Source organism: Theropithecus gelada, chromosome 4 (assembly GCF_003255815.1).
Source record: "Theropithecus gelada isolate Dixy chromosome 4, Tgel_1.0, whole genome shotgun sequence".
NCBI classification, from domain to species: domain Eukaryota; kingdom Metazoa; phylum Chordata; class Mammalia; order Primates; family Cercopithecidae; genus Theropithecus; species Theropithecus gelada.
Window position 1 is genome coordinate 155,548,623 of NC_037671.1, and position 17,070 is coordinate 155,565,692.

Genomic DNA, 17,070 nt, shown 5'->3' on the forward strand with positions numbered 1-17,070 from the left:
TAAGCAGTGGTGAAAAAAGGTCATACACAGAAGTTCTATGATCTTACCTGAAAAGCACAATCTTTGAGTTTCTAGAGACAAAGGCCTCATGTATTGATCTCAATCTTGAGTGCTCTACTCCAGAAATTGACTCAGTAAATTAATTTTAAGAAGCATTTGACAGAAAACACTAGCAATGCTGCCTTTAAATGATACAGCACTCATCTAGAGAGAAGTCTCAATAAAAATGCAAAAATGTGGTTTTCCCCCAAATAATACAACAATGCAAATAACACAAGAAAATAACATTTCTTCAGATTAATGAACATTCAATTACCACAGAGCAATAATAGAAACAAAGATTCTGAAAACAGGAATGAAATATTTACTTAAGGCTGGGCACAGTGGCTGACGCCTGTAATCCCAGCACTTTGTGAGGCCGAGGCAGGGAGATCAGGAGGTCAGGAGATCGAGACCATCCTGGCCAACACGGTGAAACCCCGTCTCTACTAAAATTACAAAAAAAATTAGCTGGGCATGGTGGCACGCGCCTGTAATCCCAGCTACTCGGGAGGCTGAGGCAGGAGAATCACTTGAACCTGGGAGTCGGAGGTCACAGCAAGCTGAGATCGTGCCACTGCACTCCACCCTGGCCACAGAGCAAGACTCTGTCTTAAGACACTGCATTTCCTAAGCAAAATTGAACTCCGTGCACTCAGGTGTAAAATCAAATTTTAAATGATACTTTATGGATTTGACAGTTATTTCAAATGCTGAACTTTTCATTTTATTCTTCTTTGGTCCTCAATTTGCATATTTGATTTTAATTTCTAAACAGAATTTCCATTGTTTAAATTATAAAAATTGGCTGGGCACAGTGGTTCATGCCTGTAATCCCAGCACTCTGGGAGGTTGATCACCTGAAGTGGGGAGTTTGGGACCAGCCTGTTCAACATGGCGAAACCCAATCTCTACTAAAGACAAAAATCAGCCGGACATGGTTGCACATGCCTGTTAATTCCAGCTACTCAGGAGGCTGAGGCAGGAGAATCACTTGAACCCAGGAGACAGAGGTTGCAGTGAGCTGAGATCATGCCACTGCACTCCAGTCTGGCTGCCAGAGCGAGACTGTCTCAAAAATTAAATAAATAAATACAATAAAAATCCCAGAGCCAAAAATGCAAGCATGCTAAATTTTCACTTGGTTAAACCCAGAAAAAAGTCAGTTCTTAAAATGTCTGTATTATCACTAAAATATACATGAAGTGTAGCCTGCGGCCCCTGAGGATGGCTCAGTCTCTTTACGGGGATCATAGAGTCAAAACTGTTTTCATTATCATACCAAGACATTATGTCCTTTCCAGTGTGTTGGCATTTTCACCAATGGTGTAGACAAACAACGGTGAGTAAACCTATTGGCAGCTGAGCCTACATAAGTCGAAGCAGAGGAATCAAACTATATTTGAGGTAACCTTATTCTTTTTTTTTTTTTTTTTTAGAGGCAGGGTCTCGCTCTGTCACCCAGGCTGGGGTGCAGTGGTGCAATCATAGCTTACTGCAGCCTTGAACTCCTGGACTCAAGGGATCCTCCTGCCTCAGCCTCCCAAGTAGCTAGGACTACAGGCACATACCATCACACCCAGCTAATTTTAAAAATTTTTTTGTGGACACAGGCTCTTGCTATACTGCCCAGTCTGGTCTCGAACTCCTGGCCTCAAGCAATCCTCTCACCTCAACCTCCCAACATGTTTGGATTACAGGCGTGAGCCACCAGGCCCAGCCTGACACCTTATTCTTTACCAGTGTGCACTCACAGTAAAATAGAGAAGACAGTTTCACTTAAGGATGTCCTTGAGGAAACAGAAGAAATATTAATTATTCTACATCTCAAGCATGAGTGTGTCTTTTTAATATTCTGTGTGATGAAACGGGAAGTATGCACACGCCACTCCCGCTGCATACAGAAGTACAACAATATCTAGAGGAAAAGCATCTATGCGAATGTCTGCACTGTGAGTTGAAGCAGCTTTTTCATAAACCACATTTCTTACTTGAGAGAATCACTGACAGACAAATGACGTTATTCAATTTGGATACTAGGTAAACCTTTTATTGAAAATGAAGTTGAGCCTGTCGCCTCAAGAGAAACAATTGACAGTACTTGTTGCCAATGATAAAATTCAAGCTTTTAGGTGAACATTAGAATGTGGAAAATGGTGTTTGGGCCACCATGAGCTTGATAACTTCCCAATATTAAGACTCTTGAGATCAGTGGCAGCGAATGACCCTCTTACTGTCTCCATCATTTTACCTTTTCCAGGATGTCACACAGTTTGATCACACAACATACACAGTCTTTCTAGACAGACTTCTTTCACTATGTGATGATTTTTAACTTAATAAATATTTGGAAAACTTCTCAGTTTTGACTTATGATAAATTTCGATATTCACATGAGCAAAATCTCTTTGGGCTCTTCAATGATTTTGAGGTGTATAAAGTGGTCCTGAGACCATTAAGTTTGAGAACTGCTTACACCCAATCTGCTATCACTAATCTACTACCATTTTCCTCTGTCACAGATATTTGTGTATCTGCTGAGTAGAGGGATAAATTAAATCCAGTGTTATTCTCTGCAGTCAAATGAAGCACAGCATCTGTTCTACAAATAATTCAGCAAAATGCTTTTGCTTCTCCTGGTTTGCTGGAACATGCTCACACTGTTTGGAGTCCCCACCTTCTCAGGAGGCTCTTCTGTGGGTCCTTTAAGGCCCAAGTCCCATCTTCAGGACTTTCAGGACTGGGCTGACCTTCCTGAGCCCTGTGTCCTCTGAATGAACTGTATTACTCTCAAAGGCCTAAGTGCTAAAATAACTTTACTTCAAAGAGTAATACAGATGCTGAGCTCTATCTGACTGAAAAGGGAAAAAATACTGGATTTAATTTTTATAGATGTTCCTATGATGTTCCTATATGATATTTTATTCCTGGTTTTGTTTCCAAGTTAAATTCAATCTTACTCTTAGAGATGTCCAGTTCAGTCTCCCCACTACTAACTGTCTGAACCAGTATCTTGGTGTCTTTACAGGTTACTTCATCTAATCTAGTAGCTTTTCAGTCAATCATACACACTACTGATAAATTCATATTACTAAAGGACATGACATGTAAGACTGTCTGCAATTTGCCTTGAACAAATATTTCCAGCTGTGCTGAGAACTCTACACATAACCAATGGAGGTTTGCTTTTCCCAACATCCTTCCCATTGTTTTCCCACGTGCTCTTTCCTCCCTCCCCAATCTCCAACCATCCAGACTGCCCTTGGGGCTTTGCACAGAGGAGCTTTCCTGTAACCTTTCTGGAGAGCTTTGTCTTGGTTGGCCCGTCAGAAGCATTTCTCCTGTCCACTTTCACAGCCCTTTATCTAGGCTTCTCTTCAAACATACTATTTTTGTGCCCTGAACATTATGCATGTTCCTATGCATTCCTCTCTCACACACAACTATAATAGTCCCTCAAACATAACGGACTTATAATATAGATTAATGAATCCAGAAGTGAAAGTACCAGGGACTAATTTGTAACATAAGACTAAAGAATAAGAGCTTGAGGAAACGGGGTAAGAAAAAACAACAGAATTGCATTATGTCTTTACTAATTTCCATGTTTACCATTACTCTCATCTGCCAATTTTCTTGTTTAAGTGGAAAAACATCAGGTTCTTTTTTCTGTTCTCTTTGTTGATTAACCGTATCTATGATATCCCACGAGGACTCTTACTTCTTTAAAAAACTGGTTTCCTCAAATCACTGAAGCCCTAACACAAGTTTCTAAGAGTAGCAGAGCTGGCCCTAAAGCTGTTAAGGTCTTCTGGTTCACTCTGCTAGGTCAAATCTTTTGGGAATTTGATATAAAAGCATTCTATAAAATCTTAAAGCTTCTTTTAAAAAAACAAATGAACTATGGTCAGGCTCCACTCAGTATACTCTATTAGAGCTGAGCTTTTGTCACCCTTAGGTTCATAAGTTGGGTAGCAATGAGAAAACATTTCTCTGTAGCATCAAATAAGAGCTTAAAAATACTAACAAGCTTTCATCTTTTAGAAAAAGGAAGGTTAGTGGGAATCAAAAGAAATTTACAGACCCAACTTTCTCACTTTTTATCTGAGGGAGCATGGGAAAAAAATCCTTTTCCTCAAAGTTAAATAAAGATATCTTTAAACACTATTCCCTGCTCCCTAACAGTCTCTCTCTCTCTCTCTCTCTCTCTCTCTCTCTCTGTCACTCATACACACACACACACACACACACACACACACAATCTAAACTGCATCGTGCCATGTTAGTTTAAGGTTTTCCTCTCACTTCACCCCTCTTACCCTCCACAGATTAGCACTGTCCAAGAGAAATATACTGTAAGCAATGAATGTAAACTTTCTAGAAGCACATTTCAAAAAATAAAAAGGAACATGTATATTTAATTTTAATGTAGTTATTAAACCCAATATATCCAAATTATTTCAATAATTCACTTAAAAATAGAAATAATTTACTTTTTTCTCATGTCTGAAATCCAGTAACTATCATACTTACAACACATCTCAATTTGAACTAAGCCACATTTCAAGTGCTCAATAGCCACAAGTGGGTATTGGCTACCATACCGGACAGAGCAGGTCCAGACTCACATGTGCCCTAATGCTAACTCAACTATTTTGATGCAAGAAAGCATCAATATGTCCTTGGACTGTAATCCTCATAAGGACAGGAGTATCTTTACAACAACACACACATACATAAACTTGTTAATTAGTTGCCATAGCAAAACTCCCTTCTGATGCCACCCACAAAATTTACATGTTTAAACAATTGTTACCTGGGATATCTAACAGAAAAGCCTTGAGATAAATGAACCTATACTTAGCACAGGTGACCTGTGGCAGTTACGTTAATGTCTAAGATCCTATTTCCTTTTTTTTTTTTTTTTTTTTTTGAGACGGAGTCTCGCTGTGTCGCCCAGGCTGGAGTACAGTGGCGCGATCTCCGCTCACTGCAAGCTCCGCCTCCCGGGTTCACGCCATTCTCCTGCCTCAGCCTCCCGAGTAGCTGGGACTACAGGCGCCCGCAACCTCGCCCGGCTAGTTTTTTTTGTATTTTTTTTTAGTAGAGACAGGGTTTCACCGTGTTAGCCAGGATGGTCTCGATCTCCTGACCTCGTGATCCGCCCGTCTCGGCCTCCCAAAGTGCTGGGATTAAAAAAGGTTGAAGGAGAGACACGAAGATGCTCTACAGGTAGTTTAACATTAAATATTCTTTACATTTCCAGACTCTTAAACACAGCCTAGGACAGGGTAACAAAGTCATAACCACCACCCCAACAGAGTCAGAGGCCAGATGGGTAATATATATGCATAAGGAGACTGGGCCGCAAGGGCCTCAATATAAAGACAGGATATGACAGGCAGTAGCACTGTGGTGACTTAGAGAGCTCCTCCTAGACTGACACTGGCCACGCCTATGAAGCGCCAGCAGTGTAACCACAGGGAGAGCAGGCTCAATGTCATCAGGGCTTCGGATTTTTCTAAAATTGCTGAGTATCTTCTAATTTTTAAGCATTAATAATTGATTCAAATTCTAAGATACACCATTTAGGCCAAAACAAAAAAACGAAACTGTGGATATGGCTTGCTTGTCTCTAAGCGGTCAGTTCTGCCTTACCCCTCTCCCCACTTTTGGTGCCATTTTTAATCCTTAATAATAATTTTTTAAATTGAGGGGGAAATGTAGCATAGTTACTCATCTTTTCAAATTACTAGGCTGTGTGATAACTGTGAAAACTAGGGATAATTTAAATGCCCATTAGTAGGGATTATTTGAGTAAACCATCAGGCATCCATTCAACTAATCTCTATAAGAGAAAAAAACAGACACCTGAATAGGGAAAAGGACAAAGGACACAAACTGGCAACCAAAAGAAATGCAAATTATGTGTGTGTGTCCGTGCCTGTGTGTAGCATATGCATGCACGTACTCCAACTTCACTAGCACCGAAAAAATACAATTGAAGAAGGTTCTTTCCTCACAGTTTAAACAAGGGAGAAAAAAATGCTCTTTCCTGATCAGACTAGCAAAGCTTTTTTTTTTTAATGTTTAATAATGTTTAGTTGTTGCCAAGGCTGTGGGGAAACATATGCTCACAAACTGCTAGTGGCAGTCTATGTTTGCAGAACCACTAAGGAAGACAATTTGGTAATATGTCAAAAACCCTTGGTGGGCCAGCAGTGGTGGCTTATGCTTGTAATCCCAGCACTTTGGGAGGCCAAGGTGGGTGGATCACCTGAGGTGAGTCAGGAGTTCGAGACCTGCCTGGCCAACATAGGGAAACCCCGTCTCTACTAAAAATATAAAACTTAGCTGGGCGTGGTAGCACACGCCTGTAATCCCAGCTACTCAGGAGGCTGAGGTAAGAGAATCGCTTGAACCTGGGAGGGGGAAGTTACAGTGAACCAAGATCGTGCCACTGCACTCCAGTCTGGGCGACAAGAGTGAAACTCTATCTCAAAAAAACAAAAACAAAAAACAATCTTCATGGCATACCAACTCCACTTTTGAACATATTTGCCCTGGAGAAACAATGAGATCAACATACAAAAATGTACAAACAAGTATAATCTTTGAAGCTGTGTAATAATTGTGAAAACTGAGGGGTAATTTAAATGTCCATTAATAAGGGTTAAGTAAACCATCACTCATCCATTCAACAGCTGCTGAAAAATGATGAGGTAACGACAAGGACCAACAACTATAATGTACTATTAAGTGGAGGAAAAACCAAGAATCACAATATCAGCCTACATAGAAAGAGGGGGCTGTGTGGATGTGAATGTCTATATGTGTGTATATTGATAAGCACACACATACACACTGGAAAGAAATTATCTCTGGGAGCATGGGACTTATGGATCACTTACATTTTCTACTGTCTCTCCCTTTAAAAAAGTTATAACCTCTCTTTTATTACCAGAAAAAACAATAAAGATAGTTTCATTTAAAAAAATAATAGTCAGTAATGGTTATGTCCAAGAGCAAGCCTTGGGGAATTAGTGACTATTGCCTGGTCTTAACGTACACATTAGAGCAGTGGCACCCAGCACCTCTTGTGTGGGGGGAGTTCAAATAGATTATAACTGACTCATTGATAACACCTGGTAGATTTAGCAATGTTAAATGAGAACATTCCACAGCATTTCAGAGTGAAAACTGGCTATGCCTAAAACTCACTAAACCAAAACTGGCTTTTTATTTCTATGCAGAAGAAGTCAGTCCTCATTTGAGGTGTGATTAATCTATATTGAAAATGAAGCAGTAATAAGATGCTAATTTTAGGTATGAGATGAGCACAACTAGGCTAACAGAATAAAATAAAAATGCAACACACTTGATATGCCTGCAGAACTGAAATAGTTATCTGAAAGTCAATAGGTTTGTTCTCTTTGAAGGTCAGGGGTGACACTCATCAGAGCCCACATGTAAATGAGTGGCTCATGATTAGCTAGAGCTCAGTTCAGCCAACAGGGTTCTTTTCTCTCATCAAGTCAGCTAGGCAGCTAATGTTAATTTCCTGTTTGGCTTATGAGTTCATGTTTTGAAACCCTGCATATCACCCCGACTTTGAAACAAACACAAGATTGTTTTGTTTAGAAATTGGCATTCATGTACCCACAACAGTGGAAAAAGCAACACGACTAATTTAGAAGTATTCATTGCAGGTTAAAGGGGGGATGCAGGGTCTAAGAGGTTCCAGGGAATGGTGAATTGACCCTGTTTTTAATAATCACAGCACTGGCTCCAATGGCTCCATGACACCTAATGTTCTCCATCTTCTCAGATGAAGGCAGGCAGAGCTGATGGAAGAGCAAAAGGTCCTGTTACTGGGTTTTCAACTTAATATGTTTTCATGTGTTTTCAACCTGTTACAGAGCTCTCTCCCTACTACCACACTGAAACAGCTCTGACAAAGCCTCCAGGCTGACCTCTGTTCACCAGTTCCCAAAAACATGCTCATTTGGTTTTTCTGACATATTTAATACTTGGTTACTCTCTCCTTCTTGAAGTTATCTTGCCTTGCAACTTGTGTCACCTCCCCCATTTCCTTGTTTCCTTTCTGCCTCCTGGCTCCTCCTCCTTTATGGCCTCTGTTCCACAGACCTCAACTCTGAGCTAGCCCTGGATAATACAGCTCAAAACACAGGCTTCATCAGTACACAATGCATTCAGGGGACTCACAAATCTCTCTCCTGCTCAGAAGCCTGTTGCACTCTCAAAGCTCTTGTGCTTCTGAATGTGCCATTTCTGCATTTCACATGTATCTCAAACTCATTATCTCTGGGATAGAAAATTTTCATTTTTATTGGACTCTTAAGAGCGAAAAGGGTTCATTCATGGCCGACCTTGTAAGTTATAAAAAATTCTTAACAACCTGCCTTGGAAACAAGCCCTTCTGCTTCTATTATCATCCCCAGTTTACAGATGACAGCTCTGGGACAAAGGGATGAGACCAGCCAAGGTCAAACAACTAGGAATTAGATTTGAACCCAGCAAGTCTGCTATCCTATGCTCCCTCTTAACATGCAGATGATCCAGGAAACTTCCAATTAATCATGTCATGTTATAAGATGGGGCCTTACAGATTCACTTCTAAGTTTCCTCCAGAATTCCCATGACAGTTGGTCTCTCTGGCAGTACTGCAGAACAAAAAACACACCTTTGCTTTACGGTAGCCAAGCAAAGAAAACCAGCCATAATAATATGGCCATGACATGCAAAAGACAAAACTCATGTATTGCATGATTCAAATTACAGGTGCCAACATCAACTCCCTGCCCAAGCCAAAAACCTAAATATGATGTGTGATTCTCCTCTGCTCCCATCTTCCCAATGCACTAATTTCCATAGCCTCATGCTGACCGTCAACAAGTCACAAAGAAGGCAAGTTACCTCCTTACCGTCTCTCAAACACAGGAGGAGCAACTCCATCACTTTCAGGATAGTTTAGCCTCCTCAGCTTCTTAGAAGACTCCTTAACACTGGGCTTCTGCCTCCTTCCTCCCACATCTTCATCACTCTCCTGCAAGTATCCCACAATCCAGCTACATCTGACTTTGCACTGTTCTTGGAGTGTCAGGTTCAGTGCTCCCAATCCTGCCTGAAATGGCCCCCTTTACTCCTTTTTCATAGAGCTAACTCCTACTCAGCACAAAGCTTAAGTGAAACATCTCTGATGCCCTATTCTGATTTAGAGGTCTCTCCTTCTTGCTCCCATCACATGAGGTTCAGAATATGTCACAAAACTTGAAATTCTTCTGCTACCACTGATTTATTGTCTGAAGTGCAGATTTGCTATTTCCATGGGAAAACAGCAGAGGATACCCAGTGGGCATTCCGTACATATTTATGCAATGAACAAATACATGAACGGATGACCGAAAGGATGAGCAGCCACTCCTCTGTCATTTCATCCTTCAGGTGCTCACTGTTTTTGGATGAACAGGAGGCTTCATTCACTTTTTTACCTTACATTAATTATTACTCTAAGAGTCAGAGAGGCTCCTTTGAAGTCTGGGTTGGGAGAGCTCCCTCTCCTGTGGCTAATTCTTTCTGAGACCACCCAGATCACACTACCAAGCTTGGAACCCTTCTTCCTCTTGATCAGGACTGTTTGGGAATACCATTGCAGTGGTGATAAGGTCAGCAATATTTTCCATCCGTGTGAGGGCTCATAAGTATGCATTTGGGCTAAGCTGGCAGGAGAGAGTAGTCCTTGAAAGGACATTAAAAAGTTACAAAGATTTAGTGAAGTCCTCATCTGAAGTGTGTTTTCTTTTTAACGGAGTTTGCATTTAGCTCCTCTCTGCCTCACAGCTGGGCGCCACCTGCTGAGAAAGGTGGACTTGGGAGGTTCGTCCTCTGCAGGTTGTTCTTTTACCATCTTTCTGTTTGCTGTCCCCTCCCCCTACTTTCAACACTTGATCAAAAGCTCAGAGCTACTCCGAAGGGCGAGACCAGGTCAAGAGGAGAGCTTTATGTGCCTGAAAAAGGGAGATGGAGCAGATACATTGCAGACAGTTCCCCCTCTTTTTTGACATTCAGATATTGTCCTGATCCTGCTCTTTGCCTCGGCCCACCTGCTGCCTCTGTGGGATCCTGGCAGGGCAGCCAGACAGTAGCTGAAGCAGTGAAAACACACTCTTCCCAGATCTGACAGTCACCAGCAAAGGAAATTTTTTAAGAGCGAGCTGCAGCCAGTTGCGGGTGGAGATGCCAAAATGACTTTGAGACACTGAGGTCATTCCTAGTCGTCCTTCAGATTTAAACTCAAACTTTGTTTCTCAAGTAATTGGTTAAATTTATAATAGTTCACGTCTCCTATTTTGTTCTCTCATAGCATTTTATTTCCTTCAGAGGGCTGATCACATTTACATTTTGTTCATTTGTTAATATTAACACCTACCTTCCTGGAGCACATCGTCTCCGCCAAGGAGGGGGGCCATGTTTGCTTTGTCTACCATGGAATCATTATCCAGCCTTACCCTACCACATTTGGGCACTCATTAAATATTTTTTGAATGCATGAATGAATCTTTCCAAATGTATCTAGTTTATTCACCTTATATGTAAGTTTATACTTTAACTTCCTAAATCTGTTTAACAAGGCTTCTCATAAAAGTTAGCCTCTGAGATGGGCAAACTTCAAAAGCTGTGTGTGTGTCTGTGTGTCCATTGTAAAAATGAATATAAAGTGCTAGGAATAAGTGATGTAATGAACTCATTTAAAAACTTATTAAAATGCCACAAGTGAAGGTAGAGTTGCTGGTAATGCTTAGAGTGTCACCAATTTTTGCCCAGTATTCCTGATTAAGAAGTGTCTGATTGATAAAACTCAGAGGCAAAAATACCCAGTGCTATTACCTTATGTTTTTAAAACAGTCACTTTTCTCATTTATTATCCTATTATATCCTTAGAATAAGTCCTATGAGTTAGGAAAGGCAGATCATAGCACTGACTTGCCTAATGTCAATATAGTTTGATATCTGGCAAGATGAAAATGTAGCCTTCAGTCTTCTGACTCCTAAGTAAGAATGCTTTCAGCCTTCCCTATTTAAAAGCATTAGGAGCTAGGTGTGGTGGTGGGCACCTGTAGTCCCAGCTACTCAGGAGGCTGAAGCAGGAGAACTGCTTGAACCTGGGAGGTGGAGGTTGCAGTGGGTCGAGATCACGCCACTGCACTCCAGCCTGGGCGACAGAGGGAGACTGTCTCGAAAATAATAATAATAATAAATAAATAATAAAAAAAACACCATTAGGGGGCCGGGCACGGTGGTTCATGCTTGTAAACCCAGCACTCCAAGGGGAGCAGATCACTTGAAGTCAGGAGTTCGAGATCAGCCTGGCCAACATGGTGAAACCCCATCTCTACTAAAAAATACAAAAATTAGCCGGGTGTGGTGGCGGGCACCTGTAATCCAAGCTACTTGGGAGGCTGAGGCAGGGAGAATTCCTTGAACCTGGGAGATGGAGGTTGAAGTGAGCCAAGATCGTGCCACTGCACTCCAGCCTGGGTGACAGAGGGAGACTTCATCTCAAAAAAATAAAAATAAATAAAACCATTAGGGAAATACATCTCAAAGATAAAAAAGATCAATATCCACATATAGCACAGCACATTTACTCAGGCCACTGGATGTTTTATTTTTACTAAAATTGTTAATGATTTCTGCTTATGGCCTATTATATATACTGTGTTTAAACTAGAATCTAAGATATGAAGAGGCAGGTTGCTAGACATAAGATTAATATGGAAAAGTCAACTGTATCTCTCTGTGCTAGCAACAGCTAGAAAAGATTTGTAAGACCTCATTTGATTAAAAAACTATATAATTTTAATGAAAGACATTAAAGAATATATATACAAATAGAGACATCTTATGTTCAAGGAAAAGAAGGCAATATTAAAAAGATGTAATTCTCCCCATATTGAAGTACAGAGTAGATACAAGGCCAATTGAAGTACTGCAGGATTTAATCTTAGAACCCAGCAATCTGATTCTAAAATTTGTATGTAACAGGAAGAGCCAAGAATGAAGAAAAACAATGCTATTGGTGGTGGCGGGAGGGGGTGCAGGGGGATAGAGACACACATACCATATATCAAGACCCATTATAAAGCTATAGTAATTCTGGCACTGGAGCAGGGATACACACATAGACCAATAATAATAGTGTCAGAAACACCCACACACATAAGAAATTTGATACAGGACGCTGGAGATGAGAGGGGGAAAGATAGGCTCTTCATTACAGTGCTGGAATGCTGGCTACTTATGTAGGAAACAGACTACTGTTTCTCATCATTTAGAAAAAATGATTTCAGATGGATTAAGAACATATGAAAAACAATGTTAAAATTTCTACATAAAAAATATCTTTATCACCTAAGGGTATGGAAAGAACATGTCATAAAGGAAAAGCTTGATAAATTCAATAGTATTAACCATATTCAACTATTTTAATAATGAAAGACAAACCAAAAGCATGAAGATATTTGCAACATATAAAATTGACAAAGGATCAGTATGTAGAATGTATCAATAATCAATTAACAATGAAAGAAAGAATGAAAGCAAAAGCAGGCAAGAGAGGTGAACAAGCATTTAAGGTTTTGAATTTTTTGGCCATCTATATTTTCATAGAAGAGAAAACATGAATGGCTAATAACCATATGAAAAGACATTAATGAAGAAAATGGGAATTATAATCACAGCTACACATAAGTACATATTCACCAAACTAGCAAAAATTAAAAAGTCAGAGAGACAGCTGTAAAATGGTAGGAATCCTCGCCTCCTAGTGGATGCAACAGCAGGTGGCCGTGCCACCCAAGGCAGAAAATATCCTGTGACCCAGCCATTCCTGTGGGTTACCTATCTATTGACTGTTCAACATACAGATTATTTTAACAATAGAAAGTAATCTTACTATGTGTTATTGTGTGATAAGACCTGCTTCTTAAAGCCCTAGTAGATAATTATAAACACCCATTTCATTAAGAGTTAGTTATCACATGGAAACAGAATAATGTATCAACTAAGCCCCTACTCTTGACCATTTAGATTATTTCAATTTTTTTTTTTGCTAATACTAGCAAACATAATACTCTGGTTTCTCTTCAGAGTGTGTAAATCTTTCCCCTTTTACTAATACTAGCAAATTTACATTTATACAAATGTAAGTATTAAAATGTGATAAATACCCTTGCAGGTGAATATTTGTATATATTTCTGATTATTTAAGATAAATTCTTATAAGTAGTTTAATGGTAGACATGTTTAATGTAGATTATTTTGCATCAAATTGTCCTCCATAAAATATTACCAATTTATACAGCAGTATATATTTCCTACAGCCTTCCCAACACTATTAAAAACATAAGTTTTGCCAAATTTATAGGTGAAAACTTGTCCACTAAATTTTTAATTTGCATTGATTTAAGTAATAGTGAAGTTGGACATTTTTTGTTTATTCTTTTACTTTGCACATGGTTTACTCATTTAATTCTCTGCCCATTTTTCTACAAAAGTGTTTAAATTTTCTTAATGACACAGTAGAGTTCTCAATATATTCAGGATACTATTCCTTTCTCTGCCAAACACATTAAACTTAATCATTTATTTATCCTTTGGTTTTGTTTCTATTTGCTTAACTGAAGTATTTATTTCCATTTTTACATAGTCAAATCTTTTCCTTTCTGGTTCATCTGGTTCATTCTCAGATGTATCCTTTTTCTTTTTTTTTGAGATGGAGTCTCACTTCTGTTGCCCAGGCTAGAGTTCAGTGGTGCAATGTTGGCTCACTGCAACTTCCGCCTCCCAGGTTGAAATGACTCTCCTGCCTCCCAAGTATGGGATTACAGGCGTGCACCAACACGCCCATCTAATTTTTGTATTTTCAGTAGAGATGGGTGGAATTAACTCATCTCCCTCTTATCCCTCCTACAATAAAAATCTCTCATCCAAAGAAGGGTAATAGCATCTTTCTGAAAGGGTCACTGTGAACATTAATTAATGTAACTTATACTAATGTGCTTGATAGCTAGTAAAGCAATATATGAATGTCAATCATTAGCAGCCCCTCAATAAATCAGAGTTATTGACATCACATGCAGAGATTGTACGCACTTGAGCTGATACACTTGGGGATAACAGTCTAGAAGGTCAAATGTACTATACGAAGGAGACACTAATATGAACTTTCATTTCACATCCTTTCACAAGTTCAGGAGTATAAAGCAGTCACTAGAAAGGCCACAGACAATGAGGGCTCTCTTACCTTACTTAATCTTCCCCTTCCTCCGCCAACTCTGTTTCTTTGTGTACCACCACTCTTGTGACCGACATGTCAGGGTGCTGCTCTCTGGCTTCCCTGATCGCCTGAGCCAGTGCCTGCCAGGGTCAGGACAGAGAACGGATGTGAGCTGGGCAACAGCCTCCACCTCACGATGGCAAAACATACGCACACTGATCACCTCGGACCCAACCTCAAGCCAAGAGGCACTCACTTCTTTATTTGAGGAAGCAGGAATTTTTGAAATGGGCTCACTGTCATTTTATAGACTACTTCTCATTTCCTAAATCTCCCCATTCTCCAGTCCACTTTCAAATAATGACACGTGGAGGAAACATGTTGGCTTTGAATCCCAGGCTTATTATACTCACTGTGAGATTTGCAGAAAACAGTTCTTTGGAGTTTAGTGTTCTTACCTGTATGTAACCCGAGACCAATGCTGAGTTGTAACGATCATTTTAAGGTTTTCTGTGTGAACTGAAGTAATGCTGTAAAGCATAGTGCCTGATCTAGACATTCAGGTGATACTAGCTATCACCCAATTGCCTGAAACTGCAAGGCATAGGACCAGGCCTTCCTCATCTTTATCCTCTTAGGCTCTCAGTAATTGTTTGAACTAAAATGTTTGCTGAACTAAAAGACTGCAGGAAAGATGTCTATAAACCTCTAAGACACAGAACTAAAGAGCAGTAGCAACAACATCCAATTAGTAAAGCTAAAGAACAGAGACTGACTAGTCAGGTTATAAAATACAGGTCCCTATTTGATAGTTGACAAAACTGCAGGCACAAAGATTAATGGGTTTCTCAAGGCCATCCAGCCTGTGAGCAGCAGGACAGGAGCAGGGAGGACGCAGAGGACTGACTCCAGTGGTTCGTGGTTCCTTCCTTGGACCACGTGGTAAGAAAGCAAAGTTTCTCTGCGTTTTATCAGAAAGTAAACTATAAAAGTATTGCGGCACAATGGAAAGATCCTATTTTTCAGAGGAGGTAAATGCCTTTCTTAATTATTACTCATTTTGTTTTTAAAAGCATGGGTGAGAAAACAAAACACCAGAGAACCACCCTCAAAGTCTAGGAAAGAATTCTAAAGGCCAGGTGCGGTGGCTCAGGCCTGTAATCCCAGCACTTTGGGACGCCGAGGCGGGCGGATCACTTGAGGCCAGAAGTTCGAAACCAGCCTGGCCAACATGGTGAAACCCAGTTTCTGCTAAAAACACCAGGCTTGGCTGGCACACGCCTGTAATCCCAGCTTGGGTGGCTGAAGCAGGAGAATTGCCTGAATCGGGAGGTGGAGGCTGCAGTGAGCCAAGATTGCGCCACTGCACTCCTGCCTGGGCAACAGAGTAAGACTTTGTCTCAAAAAAAGAAAAGTCTAGGAAAGAACGCTAAAACAAAGAGAAAATTTTACTAGGACAGAGAATACCATATCTCATAAGGAAACCGCATTTGAAAAAAAGCCGTGCAATTTTTCTTTTGCTGTCACCTGCCTAAGGGGACAACTGCATTTCTTGTTTGCATGATAGTTTCTGTCAGCTGTAAGGACACCAAGCAGAAACCCTAAGCCTCGTTTCATTGAAAAAAAAAAAAAAAAAGTAAAGCTATCAGCAAAAAAAAAAAAGACATCATTTTTATACCACAAAACTTTTGCACAGAAACTTGGAAGACACTTGAGGGTGCTTAAATTTCCACCAGGGAAGAAACGTTTGTGAACTACCTGTGTTGTGACAAGAGAGAAATGAGACACGGAACCAGCCTCCAATCTGAGCAGTAGCAGAAGTGTTTGTCAAGGGGGGTGAGTGAATGGCTGGAGGGCTAGCGTGGAGCGGGAGCAGGAGCAGGTATCTAGTTCCAGGGAAGGGCAGAGAAGCTTTTCAGCGTGTTGACTGGAATGGGAAAAGGGAAGGGAGAGGAAGCACAGGGGTGTAGTTCTACATTTTGTGTGTGTGTGTGTGTGTGTGTGTGTGTGTGTGTGTCTTCAGAGAGAAGGAGATTGGAATGATCCAAGCCATTTACTACATATTGGTTTGTGCAGTGCACACCGGGAAAAGTCAAAGACAAGGACAAGCTCTGATGGAAGCCAAGTGTAGCTACAGACAAATGGTTAAACACTTTTGAGTAATCTGGTCTACCAAGATCTGCCTACAATAAACCAGGGCAATTGTTAAAGAGAAAATGTAGATGATGCCCAAGGGAAGGCAACATATATGAAACACCCTCTTAATTCACAAAAAGGTTGGGAAAAGCAAAAACTGCTACAGTCATCTTGAAACACAATCAAAATCACTTTGTTAAAACTCCTTTCATTCCATAATATCGGCACACAAAATTAAATACTGTAAAATGTCATTATGTATAATAATAAGGATTACGAGAAAACATCACATCTTATTGCCAAATTGAGAAATTACTTCTTAGAAAGAAACACACTCTGAAGAGCAACTGCAGTGTAGCTTACCCCTCCCTGGTATGGAGCTAAAGTGTCATGACCAGCACAGGGTGAAGAATCTGCAAAGCAAGTTTCTATAAAAGCATGCCTCTTTGATTTGCCAACACAAAAAAGATTTCTTGTTTTCTGTCTGGCCCAGTGAAAGTGTCCTTCCATTTTAAGATTCCTTTTTTTTTTTAAGACAGAGTCTCGGTCTGTCACCCAGGCTGGAGTGCGGTGGTGCGATCTCGGCTCACTGCAAG

At 40.3% G+C, this 17,070-nt stretch overlaps 1 protein-coding gene across 22 annotated transcripts in view; it reads right to left on the minus strand.

The window, feature by feature from the left end:
- Positions 1–17,070, minus strand: part of EPB41L2 (erythrocyte membrane protein band 4.1 like 2) — a 226,920-nt gene that overhangs the window by 4,508 nt on the left and 205,342 nt on the right. For all 22 annotated transcript variants that reach the window (XM_025381566.1, XM_025381564.1, XM_025381560.1 and 19 more), the window contains one exon: positions 14,366–14,478. In XM_025381566.1, coding sequence (XP_025237351.1) covers positions 14,371–14,478 — 108 coding nt within the window. In that variant the 3' untranslated portion in view covers positions 14,366–14,370. The remainder of the gene's footprint in view (positions 1–14,365; positions 14,479–17,070) is intronic.